The following is a 14,970-nucleotide window of genomic DNA, read 5'->3' as shown; positions in this document are numbered from 1 at the left end:
CTGCGTTATCTGGAGCGTGCTTTATAACGGTTGAGGGGACACGATAGCCCTGCCGCTTTGTTGGTTGGTTGAGAATAGGTTTTGGCGTCACTGGCCTAGATGTTCTGCTTGCTGTTAGTAAATATATATGTGCTGAGTGGCTGCTTTATTGATTTACTATGCTACCTGTTTCAATCAAGGCTTTTGTGGTGCTGCCTATGTTTTGCCTGTATCCGTACTTAGTGAATGATTTTATCCATAGTAACATGGCTGACTTATATCGTTGTTGACCTTGTAGTTAGCGTACTTTAAAGGTCTACTATAAATAAAAAACCGCTTGCATAAGTGATTTTATTAGGTAGATCCACCCTAAGCTAGGCGAACTAGTAGTAGAAGGTCGACACTAGAAACAGGATAAAAAGTCGCCTATTGCCTAGAGGTAGGCGCTTACACAGGAGCAGTGCGACATGGCTATCCCTGCTTTTAGGCTCGCTCATGGCAAGTTTACCGGACTGAAACAATAACGAGAGCTGGGCTTAGGGTGGCTCACCCTCTGCTCAACTTTGCTCACCTTTGGTTCAGGTTAAAGTGGCCATCGATCAGTCCTCACATCCAATGCAGATTTGGCACGCAGTTCCTATATAGGTAGGAGTTGTACCTGTGTATCCGTAAGGTAGCTTAGAATAAGGTATGGCAGCTGCACTCCAATCAGCAAGTCCAGCCACGGTGGCGGACCCTTGCCCGTTTGGGATGGGATCTCCCCGCGCCACACTTCCCAGCTGGCGCCAATCGCGCGATAAGATCCGACGGGGAAAGGTCCACACAAGTACCTAGGTAGACTGTGTGTGTGATAAGCACCAACCTGTGGACCTCCCTGAGTCCTGTTGCGACTAGGGCGGCAGGTGGTTCGAAGAGGTGCATGTGCTCATGCTCGTGTGCCTCGACTTGCCCCTCCAAATATTCCTCGCTCCATCGCCTAGGACTTTCTGCCAAGTTCTGCATTTTCTTTGCCACGGCGCCAACAATCTTCCAAGTCCCAAATGCACCCGACCGCCTTCGGCTCTCCTTGTCTAGGTAACATTCGACCCCACCATATGTCGAATATTGAATCTTGTTTCGTCATGCTGACTTATCACGGTCCGACAGCCTGACTTATCGCTCGCCCACGAGTTGCTGGCGATACCGACCGACCTCATTGACGCGGAACATACAACGGCGAGCTCTATTCAAGACGAGACGAGATAGACCCTCGATAAGCCCGTAGATATCAACCGAGCTGGAGACAATGCAAACATTCTAAGATGGCGAGTCCAGACGGTGGAGCTGCTCTAGCTTCCCTTGACGATAACAACCGCTTGCACGATGATGGAGGAGATTCGATATCGGGCAGCTCCTACATAGGAAGTGACGCCTCGGACGAATCCTCAGGGCCAGGAGAATGTCGCTGGCGAACTGCCCGATACCACGACATGGAGTGCTCCCGATACTTCGATTGCCCTACCCATGTCGTCGAGAGGCGGCTCTCGGACGTAGAGGCCGACGATAGCGATGAGGGGGATGACGAACCAACCGTGCAGCTTCGAATAGACGACAATGGGATTGGAAGTAGTTCCAGCGCAAGGCCCCAAATCATCGAGCCCACGGCGGCCGGTGATGCTGCAGAACCGAGAGCAAGCTATGCACCCGTGCCCGAGGCGACCGATACCGTCCTACCGACTGCACGAGCAGATTCAGCACAGGCAACCTCAGCACGGGATACCGAAGGGCCTGATGAGTCTCAGGATCCCGAAGAAGCCGCGTCGGCACCACCAACGCCTCTGAGTTCTCGACTCTCAGAGTCCTCTCAACCTCTTCCTCCCACCGCAACGCCTGCACAGCCTACGGGAGAGTTTGTCCCGTCAGAAAGGTCCTCCAGTTTGATAAGCTTACAAGCTGCAAACACATCGTCGCAAGACTTGCCTCTACGTCCAGCCTTGTCATCGAGTCGATCCCTGGAAACGGCGCCCCCGCCGCCACCTAGAAGATCGAGCTCTTCAGCTGCCGTCCCGTCTGCCTCGCGGGGCCAGCAAGGTTCCGAGGAGAGGAGCGGTCCGCCCGAGTTTGTCTTGCCAAGGTGGCAGCCAGACGCAGAGGTAACCCTTTGCCCGATATGCCACGTACAGTTCAGTATTTTTGTTAGAAAACATCACTGCAGGTGGGTTTGGCCGGTTCTGGTACTGATGCAAGCCACATGCTAACGTGACATAGGAAATGTGGAAGGGTCGTGTGTAACGCCTGCTCACCTCACAGAATCACGATCCCTTATCAGTATATTGTTCAGCCGCCCGGCCAACCGCGGTTGGCGGCCCAGAGATACCCATCGTCCCTCATCAGCGGTGAGGGAGGATATGCAGATTTCAGCAGTCTCGGTGGAGGAGAGCGAGTTCGTCTATGCAACCCATGCGTCCCTGACCCGAACACCACACCACCTCAACAGTCGATCGCCTCGCCATCGCAGCTGTCGCCGCGAGCGGCGCATTATAGATCACAAAGCAGCATCAGTACTATGTCTAGCAACGCGCCCCCGCCCAGTCGCTTCTCAGGCTACTTTACGTCTGGGCCTTCCTCGGATACCTATGCGCGGTCTAGAAGCATCACTGTAAGCATGGCACTCTTCACTCCCGGCCTTCTCCCAGCTCAATACGGAGGCTAACAATCACAGCATTCCGGATCCGGTGGCTCCTTGGGTTCTCGCGGACATTACCAATCCACGCAAAACCGGATCATGGCGGGAACCCCGCCCACGTACTACCCCTCCTCGTCGACAGGCTACCCGGGCTCATCTCGTTACCGGTCTATGCTAGATGTTGGGCCGTCTTCTTCATCTTCAGCCGCCCAGAACCGTGCACTGCCGCCTCCGCCGCCCCAAATCGCCGAGGAGGACGAGTGCCCGGTCTGCCACCGCGAGCTCCCGTCGCGCAGTCTGCCGAACTTTGAGGCTGTGCGGGAGACGCACATAACCACTTGCATTGCCGCACATAGTACATACAGCGGCACGCCTACGGGAGAAACACCGCAGAATACCGTTGGTACCCCACCTCCTCTGGCCATACGCCGGACTGGGATGTTTCCTTATCTGGCCACGGAGAAGGACTGCGTCGATTCTGCCGAGTGCACCATCTGCCTCGAGGAGTTCGAGGTAGGCGTTCCCATGGCGCGTCTAGAGTGCCTCTGCCGTTTTCACCGGTCCTGCATCTCGGCTTGGTTTATCAACCACCCCGGCCGATGCCCCGTCCATCAGCATGATAGTTTTGGCTATTGATACCTAGGGTTGTTCTTTCGATATTTCATCTGTCGTTTGCTCTGCATTTTGGCGTTTGGGTTCGGCCGGGCCAGTCACTTTAACTAAGTCTCTCATTTGGTACGCGCATTGCACCCTTCTTTATTGGTTTACGGCTACATACTTGTCTCCTCGTCTTTTTTTGTCTGGTGTCATTCAACGTGTGACGTCAGGAGGATGGGGCTCGGCTCACGCAGAATGTGGCCGTCGCAGATGTGGATGTCCAGGACGGTGTGCAGTTATAGTTTATGTTTGGTTCGTATGGGAAAGTCTGGGCCATGCTATGCACCGTCGGGCTAATGGTTTTTGGTCCTTTTGCGTAATCAGGGTATAATACTTCTGCCGGTAGATACTTCTGAAGAGACAGGAGGGAGGGACGGGCAGGATTTTTTGTTGAACAGTGAACTCTCAATTGCTCCCTTCTCGCCGAAAAGACACCAACTCGGAATAGATAGATTTGTGGATTTTGCTATATATGGCCACCCGTGGCTTGAGAAACTCATTCCAAACTCGACGACCTTTCTCTTGGTCCCGCATAACGATCCCGTATTGCCCAAAGGCTTGACGGCTGCCGTTTCATCTTGAGAGCGATGTTGGGTGTTTTCGAGAGGATTAGAGAAACAATCACCGTGTTGAGTGGTTTTGTCATTATTATTATTATTATTCTTCTTCTTCTTCTACTTCTTTTCAATTTTTTTTTTTTTTTATAAAAATTGAATATTTCTTGTTCTCTTTCGTCCTCTCTTTCTAGAACACGTTTCCAGCTTACTGCACCGAGTCATGGCCACCGGATCTATCGCCCGATTCTATCGCACCAAGAATCAAGAATGCGCCAGCGACCCTGTGAGCCATTCCACATTACCGCCACCACTGCCGCCACCGCTGGCTCGGGAGGGCCACGCTTGTCTAGGTGGGCCGATCGCGGGACCCCCCCCCCCCCCCCCCACACCACCACCACCACCGGTTCGGATCCACATCCCATGCGGACTGTGGACCTCCATGCCCGTGCCGGCTGGGCCGACCTTGCCGGGAGAATGTCAGCAAGGAAAGAGATATATGAATCTCCTCCAGCATGTTTGAGGTTAGCGTAGTGCCTGGGGTTTGCCAATCAATCTGGAACTACAAGTACTGCGCTAACCTCCAACATGCTGGACGAGGTTTAGAAGAGGATCAACAAAAGAGAGAGAGACCCCCTGAAAGATGTTCTAGCCCGGGTTTAGTGACATGTAGGATTGATGCCAGACCATATGCAAGGGGCGAGACTGTATTTCCATCATTGGGTTCAGGCAGAGAGACAGACAGATGGGCAGGCAGGTGCGTGCGCCTCTTGTCAATTGTTGATCCCCCCACCAACCAATCCGCAATTGAAATGATGAGCTATTACACTACATCCCAACCCCTGTCCTTTGAACTTTCTCATCACAAACATATACACACTAACTGCGTCTCGACGCCCCGGAGTCTTACCGTACGAACTGATGAAAATTTATGGAAGCATTTTGTGCGTGTAGTTTAGCTCGCGTCCTAATTTCCCTCAGGGGTGAATGATGTCTGTATTTCATGTGTGTACGGATATGTGCATACACACCACAGCAGGCACAGACGAGTCTCAAAGTCGTGATTATTTCTGTACCACATGATTAGATGAACCAAGCCAAAAGAGCTAGCAGACCTCAGCACAACGTCTGCATAGCTTCAGAGGATCTGCCTGCTTTCCCCTCTTGCTATACTCCGATTTCATCGGATTACTATCAAGGCCGACTCGCAGAGAGGGAAGGGGTTTGGAAAAGGGATAGGGGGTGCATGCTGTTGAGCATTAATGAAAGCAACGCTTCAGCCCTAGGCCGATATCACGGTTACTACGAGTAGCATCTTCCAATATTCGAAGAGGAGCGGGGTTCTTGGTCTTGTCCCTCTTCACTCACTTGTGCCGTTTCAACGTTTGTGGTTTGTAGTAGTAGCCTAAAGGCCGTAAGGAGAATGTTTCCTACCTCTCTTACACACCCCCTGCTTAATGCTAGTTCTGAACCCCCGTCGAATTTAGATGAGGATGGAGCCACGCTCTCGCCACGGGCAATAGACATGCTTGCTTGCTAACGACGCTGCGGGGCTGGAAGGATGACTACATGGCAGATTTGCACCCATTTTTGCCTTACTGCTCGCATGCAACGGCTTGCATGCAACGGCTGGCTGGACTGGTCTGGCCTCAAGGACGAGGACGAAGACGGGCCTATGAACGCAGAGTCATACTGCGGAACGGTCGAATCTTGCACGCGTTACTTTTCGTGGTGGCGCGCTACTTGCTTCTTTCGGCCTGCGGTATGGAGTGTAATCGACAAGCTTGTCCTGCTCTCCTTTCTCTTAAAGAGACCCTCATGTACCGTTGCCCTTTGGACTCCCCAAGCTTCCCCCTTTTCATCCGCGCTGGCCTGGAACTGTTATTGCCCCTCTGTGGCCCGTCAATTTTTCACCTTCTGCTATTCTCGGCTTATACATTGCCATCATCCAAGGGACTTGGCACGTCTCCTTTCGGCTCTGCGTCTATCAGTTGCTCCTCTTCTGCCAGGAACTCACCGTATATACTACCCACCACACCAATCGTCTTCGGCACAATGAAGTACCATATTCTCTTGTTGGCCGCCGCGGCCGCCCACATGGCTCTCGCCAAGCCCCATAAGGTGGGTCGGGCAAAGCAGCGCTTCACGACCGTTAACACCCTAGCCGCCGGTCCGATCTCCGCCCCCGTGCAACCGATGCCGGTCAGACAGGTGGCCCCCGTTGCCTCCGCCGAGACTCCGGCGACGTCGCCGGTCCTTGTGACGCAGAATGCAGTCTCATCGCCCACATCGGCAAATAGCGATGATGGGGGCACGTCAGGAAGGTCGACCTTTTACGGCGGCAACACCGCCGGCGGAAAGTGCTCCTTCTCGACGTACCAGATTCCCTCCGGCCTGTACGGCACCGCCTTCTCCGGCCAGGTCTGGAACTCGGCTGCGCACTGCGGTGCTTGCGTCAAGGTCACCGGCCCCAAGGGCAACAGCCTGGTCGCCATGATTGTCGACGAGTGTCCTGAATGCATCGAGAGCCACCTCGACCTCTTTCAAGACGCCTTCGCACAGCTTGGGTCTCTTTCCGACGGCATCATCTCGACCTCGTATATATTCGTCAACTGCGGCATCACATCGCCCATCAAGCTGCACAACAAGTCGGGCACTTCGGCTTACTGGTTCTCCATGCAAGTGCTGAACCATAACGAGCCTGTGTCGGCGCTGGAGGTTAGCACGGACGGCGGAAGCACCTGGGAGAAGACGACCCGCCAGCCGTATAACTTCTTCGAGAACCCGAGCGGCTTCGGTACCGACTCCGTCGACGTTCGGGTGACGGCCGAGTCCGGAAAGACTGTCATCGTCAGGAATGTCAGTGTCAAATCCGACTCGGAGCACAACGCAGCGTCCAACTTCTAAGCCAAGGACGCAGGGGTCTCAAAAGCTAAGGCTTCCAAGGTATGGATCTGGCGTATCTTGGAACGGTTGTTGTGCCTTGGCCACTGTCTGGTGTCTTGCAAAGACATTGTCCGCGCGCCGGCTCTAATTGGGATCGCGTACTGTGCATGCCGTGGAGGAATAAGGTTCTGTGTGCCAGGCAAACCAAACAATCGCCTGCCTCGCTTGGTTGATGGCTCTTGTCTCTTCCATTTACTCTTCCGAGACGTCTAAGGCGAGCGAATTGAGGGTATAGGCGATATCATGATCTAGGGTTCTGAGTAAAACGGGGGCTCTATGTTGACCCAAGGAACGCTCCTAGGATTGGTTCTGCGCAAGCTCGCAGAACACATTTTGGTCCGAGCAGCATAGTGTGTATCGGATTACCCCGATGCCCAGAGTTATCTTTTCTTCCTCCAAATCTTGAACTTGGTCCGCGACGACAGTCGAAATGCGCATTGGCCAATGATAATGTGGCCGTGCTGGTGCATATACTACGTAGGTGAACAAGATGAAGCAAGGTAGGTAATTACGTCAGGCATTCGGTGCCCGGTGGCTCACGACAACACATTAGTCGTGGCCCAGCGATGCAGACAGTTTCGATTTGACGGCGGAGATCGCCAGGCACGGTACGTGCAGTGGGGTGGCCGAGGAACGATCAGTGTCAATGACCAGCCCCGCTGACATGGCCGGTCAAGTATCCGTAGAGCTTCATTGTCAGCCTGTGGTGTTCTGGCAGTGTAGTGTTGACGACTGCTCAACGAAACTTGTATTCTCGTATATTGGCGTTGTCCAAATACAACGTTCATGGGCTAGTGCCTGCCGAGATGTCAACGGTGAATGTCTTATTCAGTGTAGGCCGCTCGAACGCCGATTGGTGGCAACGACTGAACTGGAAGAAAGTCAGTCTGTTGAGGCTTGCTGAGATGCGGTTTGGGCCTTGCTGCGCAATGGTGAGGCTTCGATCACTGCATACTACCTATGTGGTGCAGAGTAGGTATGCCGCGTTCAGGTACAATTAGTACTGCGTTGTCATGGCGAACGTCCGTGGCTGTGCGACACGTTGCACAGCCAAATGGTATCAACATCAAGTTGCAGTCCTTAGTGAGCGTCATGGGTAGCATTCGCCTGTATGCATCACCGCACTGCTGCTGGTACATGACTGGAATGAGACAGTTGAGTAACCTGCCAGCCTGTTAGTCGTACCCGCTAGCCATCGGTTCTCGATGTGTCGATCGAAGATGGGATTAGCAGCAAGGATCGGCTATCGGGAAGGCTGCGTGTGGTTCGGCACCCGTTTGGCTTTGTTGGCCGGTTTGTCCAGGTCCGGGCTTGAGGGGTCCTTCGCCGTGCCAAGGCCTCGGCCCTGTCCAGCTGCAGCGCAATTGAGAAAGTGGTTGTGGGTGGAAGAGGAGAGGGGCTGCCATGGAACTTGGGAGTACCTAGCAGGCCATTGAGTCTTTGTGCTGGTGACGTGACGCGTCTGCAACAGCCTGGAATGGTCCCAGAATCAAGCTGAATATGGCATGCATGCACGCTGCACGTTTTGAATTGTCATGGCGAAGCAACTGGGATACAATACAATACTCATGGCATGGACTGGCCCTGAGGACGATGAAAACTTCTTGCTCGTTCGCATTGTTCGTTCGTATGCCAGATAAGGTTTGGTCGAGCTCGGCCTTGCTGACTCGATGCCATGGCGGTGTTCAGAACGATGATGAGACGGCAAACTGCGGACGATGAAGTACGGCTGATACGCGGCATGCACAGCTCACGCTGGGTATGTGCATGCCCTGCTTGTTGCCGCCGATCTTGAGCAAATGGACGGTTTCGTGTGTGCAAGAGGGAAAGGTGTGCAAGACGACACCAACGTGTTCCTGTCACACCTCGACACGACACCCGGGGTTTTGTGTGAGCCGTTGCCAGTTGTAGAGAGAGGCAGAGCAAGAATGCGAGTGTGTGAATGTGTGAGAGACATAATGGCTGAGAAGTGGTTGGCCGGGCTGAAATGGAGCTACGTATACATGCCTAGGTAGCTAGCTACCTACCTACCTACCTACCGGTGATCCTGACCAAGCTGGAAGTTCGGCTCTGCCCCCAAGCCTTAACGTTTCCCGCCCCGCTTTCAGAAGTGCTTCCATTGCAACCTTTCCGGGAGGCCACCCAACTTTCCAAGTCCCAAGCAAGCTGATAACCCCTGTTTTGAAGCTCCATCAGCCAATCCCACTGATCTGGCTCGACCAGGGGGGAAGAGGGGGGGAACGGCTCATTAGTGCTGCAGGCGGCTGCCCCGCCCGACCTCAGTAGCCACTCAGAGCCCGTTCCAGTGTCTCCCCAAGCTGAACCCGCTGAGGTAATTGCGAGCATTACGTCGATATCCGCAGCCAAGAAAGACCACGGCCTTCATGCTTTATTTTTTTGTTTTATTTGTTTCTTTACCGGTACTCGCACTTTACCCGTACCGTTCCTTCTCCGCCAGGGAAATGGCACCGAAACTAGCGAGATGCCGTACTGCCCAAAGTTATCCATCCGAGAACCCCTTTTTTGGCCCGACTGTATTCGTACAACTGGTAGAACTGTACACGTGCATCCGTCAAGTGTCCCTTTCCCTGCCCACCCTTTTTCGAGTCTGGGACTCTGAGCATGGCTTAGCTTAGGGCCAAATCCAAGCTTCGCTTGGTCCAAGCTGCTCGGCCCCTGGTCCACTTCGTCTAGGTCTCTACTTTGCTCTGATCTGTTCTGCGCTGCTCTCGTGTGCTCTTTGAAGCTGCATCGTAATCTTGTTCAGTCGCTCGCACCTGCACTTGCAAGCAAACATTGCTTCTTGCATTGGTACAAGCGAAAAGGCTGTCTTATGTAGTGTACCTGGTGTACTTGTACAATCCAGACTGCACCACCTCCCGCTGTCTCCTCCTTCCTCGTTCCTCCTTGCTCGGCCGTGCTCACCAAACCACCCCACCCCCCCCGGTCCATGTCCACGCCGACGTAGTGTGCCGCTAGCGAACCTGACGTATCTGGGCCAAATTCCAATCCAACCTTCACCTTTCTCCTTCCCTCTATGCCACCTCACCACCGCCTTACCTTCTTCTCCCGCCAGTGCCAGCTTTAGCTTCGTGGCTTCCAGCCTTTGTCCTTTTTACTTCAATGCGTTTTACCTTCCTCCACTCAACTTCTCATCACTAGTTTCCTCCAACTACCGGCCGACCAGCCACAGCCCGGCCACTCTCCATTCGCTCTCCCCCATTCACTTCCTCCTTGTTCCCCTGCGCCGATCTGTGCGGATAGCTATCGTCTCTTTTTAGCCCGAGACCTCCCCGAGAGCGTCCCTTCCCTTCCCTCTCCCCATTCCGTCACTTGCTCTCTCCTGCCCCCCCTTGGACCCCAACTTATCCAGCCCACCGGTCCACGTTACCTCTCCTGATCCGCTCTGCGGTCCCTTTATACGTTGACACGAGAATTGCGACTTGAGCGCCGTCCCTAACTGACCTCGAACCCCGATACCGAGCTGCTTTGAGCAGCGCTAGAGCTCAAGAACATGGCTTCCGCCCTCGAGAAGAACGAGCTCAAGGTCCAGGGCGTCGTCGAGGCTGCCCAGGATCCCGAAAGCAATGTGACTGCCGATGACGCCCAGAGGAAAATCGTCGAGGAGTCCAAAAAAGCCGGCATTACTGCCTTCACCTTTGATCCCGACGCCAGCCCTGAGGAGAAGCGCCGCCAAGCTGCTGCCGTGAGTTATCCAACCCTGCTTTTTTGCTTTGCCTCCAATCGACCTTGACTGACCCCTCTCCTCCCTATAGGCTGTCCCACCAGGCTTCCACTCCCAGCGATCCAAGGGTGTCTCCATCGTAACCGACGTCGCTGATTCGAGCGCGCCCGTAGCCGACCTCCCCTCCCCAACCAAGGCAGGTGTCATTGAGCCTGCCAAAGACAAGGACGGAAAGCCCATCAAGGCCGGCGAGGACCCCGTGGGCACCGAGGAAGAACCTTATACGAGAACTGGATGGTCTCCTCAGTTCGGCTGGCCCTCCGACGACGTTCACGAGGGGGCTAGTCTGCTGGACCACTCCACCTGGCTCGAGAGCAACCTCCCTGACAAATTCTACGGAGACTGGTACCACAATGCGGCAATCATTGGCTTCGCCTGTATTTCGTCCTGGCTCGTGGCCGTCTTGGGTGGTGGCCTCGGCTGGATCTTCATCCTCATGGCAGTCTGCTCGACCTACTACCGGACTTCCATTCGGCGAGTCCGACGCAACTTCCGCGACGACATCAACCGGGAGCTTTCCCTGAAGAAGTTGGAGACAGAAACTGAATCCCTCGAATGGATCAACTCGTTCATGCTCAAGTTCTGGCCCATTTACCAGCCTGTTCTGGCCCAGACCATCGTCAACTCGGTTGACCAGGTGTTGAGCTCGGCCACGCCCGCCTTCTTGGACAGCCTGAAGCTGAAGACATTCACACTGGGTTCCAAGCCACCGCGCATGGAGCATGTCAAAACGTATCCGAAAGCCGGTGACGATACTGTCATCATGGATTGGAAGTTCAGCTTCACCCCTAACGACACGGCCGACATGACATACAAACAGATCAAGAACAAGATCAGCCCCAAGGTCGTTTTGGAAATCAGAGTCGGCAAGGCCATGATCAGCAAGGGACTCGATGTCATCGTTGAAGATATGGCTTTCTCTGGCATCATGCAACTCAAGATTAAGCTGCAAATCCCCTTCCCTCACATCGAAAAGGTGGAAATGTGTTTTCTAGAAAAGCCCACGATTGACTACGTCTGCAAGCCCCTGGGAGGCGAGACGTTCGGTTTCGATATCAACTTCATTCCCGGTCTTGAGACCTTCATCCTCGAGCAGATCCACGGCAACTTGGCTCCCATGATGTACTCACCCAACGTGTTCCCCATCGAAGTTGCCAAGATGCTTGCCGGCACCCCGGTTGACCAGGCTATCGGCGTCATCGCTGTTACACTCCATGGCGCCCAGGGACTCAAGAACCCCGACAACTTCTCTGGCGCTCCGGACCCTTACGCAGCTTTGACTCTGAACCGCCGCCAGCAGCTTGCCCGTACAAAGCATGTCAAAGACACTGGAAACCCGCGCTGGAACGAAACTCACTACATCATCATCACTTCCTTCAACGACTCCCTCGATATCCAAGTTTTCGACTACAACGACTTCAGGAAGCACAAGGAGCTGGGTGTGGCGTCATTCTCCTTGGACCAGATTGAGGAACTGGCCGTCCATGAAAACGAAGTCTTGGAGGTCATTGCTGACGGCAAGGCCCGCGGCCAGCTATCGTGCGATATCAGGTTCTTCCCAGTTATGGAACCCAAGAAATTGGACGACGGCACCTTGGAGCCGCCCCCAGAATCCAACACGGGTATCCTTAGATTTACCGTGGAACAGGCCAAGGATCTCGATGGTACCAAGAGTCTCGTGGGGCTTCTCAACCCCTATGCGACGCTCCATCTCAATGGCCGGGACGTCCACCATACAAAGAAGCTCAAGCGAACCAACAATCCCATCTGGGACAATGGATCCAAGGAGATGCTCATTACCGACAAGAAGAACGCCAAGCTCGGAGTCACGATCAAGGATGAGCGCGATCTCGCCGGTGACCAGGTCATTGGGAAGTACCAGATCAAGCTCGAGGACTTGCTTGACTGCATGGGGAAGAGCCAGGAATGGTTTCAGTTGGCCGGTGTCGCAACAGGTCGTGTCAAGATGATGGCCCAGTGGAAGCCGGTCGCTCTCTCCGGTGTCGTGGCTGGTACTGGCGGCTACACCACTCCTATTGGTGTCATGCGTTTCCACTTCAAGAATGCACGCGACCTTCGCAACTTTGAGACCCTGGGCAAATCTGACCCTTATGTAAGAGTGCTTCTCTCGGGCATCGAGAAAGCGCGCACAGTCACTCACAAGAATACTCTGGACCCAGACTTTGACGAGGTCCTCTATGTCCCAGTTCATTCTGCGAGAGAAAGACTGTCACTTGAGGTCATGGACGCGGAGAAGATGGGCAAGGATCGCAGTCTCGGTCTGGTCGAAGTTTTCGCTGGCGACTACATTTCACAGGCCGAAAACGGCGAGTACAACGTCCATGACACGAAGAAAATTTTCCAAGGTGGCCTGCAGCTTCACGGCAAGGGCATTGCAAAGGGTGTCCTGACCTACACAGTTTCGTTCTTTCCCTGCCTCAACGTTGCCGATCCTGAGGAAGAGGAAGAGCAGGAGCAGGCAGCAGCGGCCGATAAGGTCAAGGCGATCGAGGATGCCCCTAGATCTTCAGAGGCCGGCAAGTTCAGCAGCGCCATCGAGCCGAAAAAGGACGGAGCCGAACTGGAAATCAGCCCGCCCAAGACCCCAGTCACCCCCGTCTCCCCTTCATTCCCAAAGAAATCCAAGGACGAGAGTGGCCCGCCGAAGATTCGTCTTTCCCCTCAAGAGCTTCTGAAGTACGAGTCAGGTCTCCTGATTTTCAAGCTCATGGAAGCAGAGATGCCAGAGGGCAATACGCATTTAGAGATCTGGGTTGACGACATGGCCTTTCCCTCGTACACCTCATCGACAGCCAAGCACAAGAAGCACACATTCGAGGAAATCGGCGACTGCTTCATCCGAGAACTGGACTTTTCTCGCCTGACGCTCAAGGTCCGTGAGAAGGGCGACAAGGTTGAAGGAAATGAGAAGGACAGAGACCACACTATGGCGAAGCTGCAGGGGAACACTCTGGACACGCTAAAGCAGTGTCTGGTGAGCATTATACCTTGAGACTTGTGCATGATGATATACTGATTCGTACTAGAACAACCCCACTACGCTCAAGCTGAAGGGCAAGGACAACCGGCCAGCAAGTGTCAAAGTCAGCCTCAAGTACATTCCCGTCAAGATGCAGTTGGACCCGAGCGAGAGTATCAACAACATGGGAACTCTCCGTGTCGATGTCTTGGACGCCCAGGACCTTCCTTCGGCAGACTCGAACGGCAAGAGCGACCCGTACTGCAAGTTCGAACTCAATGGCGAAGACGTGTACAAGACCAAGGTCCAGAAGAAGACTTTGCATCCTGCCTGGAACGAGTTCTTTGAAGTCCCCGTACCTTCAAGAACCGCTGCCAAGTTCAAGGTCACCGTCTGGGATTACGACTTTGCGGACAAGCCCGACTTCCTGGGAGCCGCCGATATCAATCTCGAGCAGCTGGATCCCTTCAGGCCCAGCGAGAGCCATCTGCTTTTGGATGGCAAGTCGGGCTCGGTGAGATTGAGGATGCTCTTCCGGCCGACTTACGTTACCCGAACTCGGCAAGGCACGTCAACGTTTTCCGGCACTTTCGCGGCGCCAGGAAGAATTGTCACCGGCATTGCGGGCGCACCTATCAAAGTTGGAAGCACAGTTGGCCACGGTGTGGGCAGGGGCGCCTCATTCCTCAAGCGTGGTCTATTCTCGAAAAAGGATGACGACTTGAACGATGCATCATCATCAAGTTTCACTGAGATTCCGACCATTGTCGAGAATGGCAGCAGTCCCCCTGCCCCTACCCCCGGCCTTGGCCTCAAGCGAGCAACCGGTTTCTCTGTTTCCGACAGTAGTGAATCTCCCGACACACGTCCAGGGACCTCCAATGGCTCAACCTTGGGACACACTCGCACAAAAAGCAACGGCGCCGCCTCCATCCATAGCGTGACCCCGGGGTCACCGGGCGCTGGAACCGCCACTTTCACCGTTGTGTCTGCTACGGGGTTTCCTCCGTCAACTGATCTGTACATTACCATCAATCAGCTGGCGCCCAAGCAAAAGGTAATTGGCAAGACGAAGCACCACAAAGACGCAACTGGCTTCTTCCGTTACAACGAATCCTTCAAGTGTATATGCACTGCCGATACTCAATTCAAGATCGAGGCAAAGGGCGAGCACACCCTTAGGAGTGATGATGATCTAGGCGAGGCCCTTTACTTTGTCGACGATTCCGGGGTAGGAGGCGAGAAGGAGATTAAGGTCGGAGGCGGCACGGTTGTCATGAAGAGCACTTTCGCTCCGTCGGCCAGCTTGGAGCCTGACAGTCCGAAGCCGCCGGTTCGTCGGAGCTTCATGGGCAAAAGGGACAGCCGCAGCAGAGAAGGAACCCCAAACTAATTGAGGGGGTCCAACGCTGCTACGGTGCAAACTTTTCGAACCTGGACCGGG

The 14,970-nt window shown here is 54.2% G+C and overlaps 3 protein-coding genes across 3 annotated transcripts; all 3 read left to right on the top strand.

Annotated features, from left to right (window-relative positions):
* The first annotated feature begins 1,116 nt into the window (after window positions 1-1,116).
* LY79DRAFT_26594 (FYVE zinc finger-domain-containing protein) lies at window positions 1,117-3,539 on the top strand. The gene is made up of 3 exons (XM_060551977.1): window positions 1,117-2,173; window positions 2,227-2,617; window positions 2,681-3,539. Exons 1-3 carry the CDS (start codon window positions 1,281-1,283, stop codon window positions 3,278-3,280), a joined length of 1,884 nt encoding a protein of 627 aa, XP_060421136.1. The 5' UTR covers window positions 1,117-1,280; the 3' UTR covers window positions 3,281-3,539.
* A 2,371-nt stretch (window positions 3,540-5,910) lies between these two features.
* Window positions 5,911-6,762, top strand: LY79DRAFT_664878 (rare lipoprotein A; the record flags this gene model as incomplete). The annotated part of the gene is made up of 1 exon (XM_060562980.1): window positions 5,911-6,762. The coding sequence occupies one exon, from the start codon at window positions 5,911-5,913 to the stop codon at window positions 6,760-6,762; it is 852 nt and encodes a 283-aa protein (XP_060421135.1).
* Window positions 6,763-10,315: 3,553 nt separating this feature from the next.
* LY79DRAFT_664877 (C2 domain-containing protein) lies at window positions 10,316-14,919 on the top strand (the record flags this gene model as incomplete). The annotated part of the gene is made up of 3 exons (XM_060562979.1): window positions 10,316-10,507; window positions 10,578-13,541; window positions 13,594-14,919. The coding sequence occupies 3 exons, from the start codon at window positions 10,316-10,318 to the stop codon at window positions 14,917-14,919; spliced, it is 4,482 nt and encodes a 1,493-aa protein (XP_060421134.1).
* Window positions 14,920-14,970: the final 51 nt, after the last annotated feature.

Source organism: Colletotrichum navitas (assembly GCF_030913465.1).
Source record: "Colletotrichum navitas strain CBS 125086 chromosome Unknown LY79scaffold_1, whole genome shotgun sequence".
NCBI classification, from domain to species: Eukaryota; Fungi; Ascomycota; class Sordariomycetes; order Glomerellales; family Glomerellaceae; genus Colletotrichum; species Colletotrichum navitas.
This window is presented reverse-complemented; position numbering and strand designations above follow the sequence as displayed.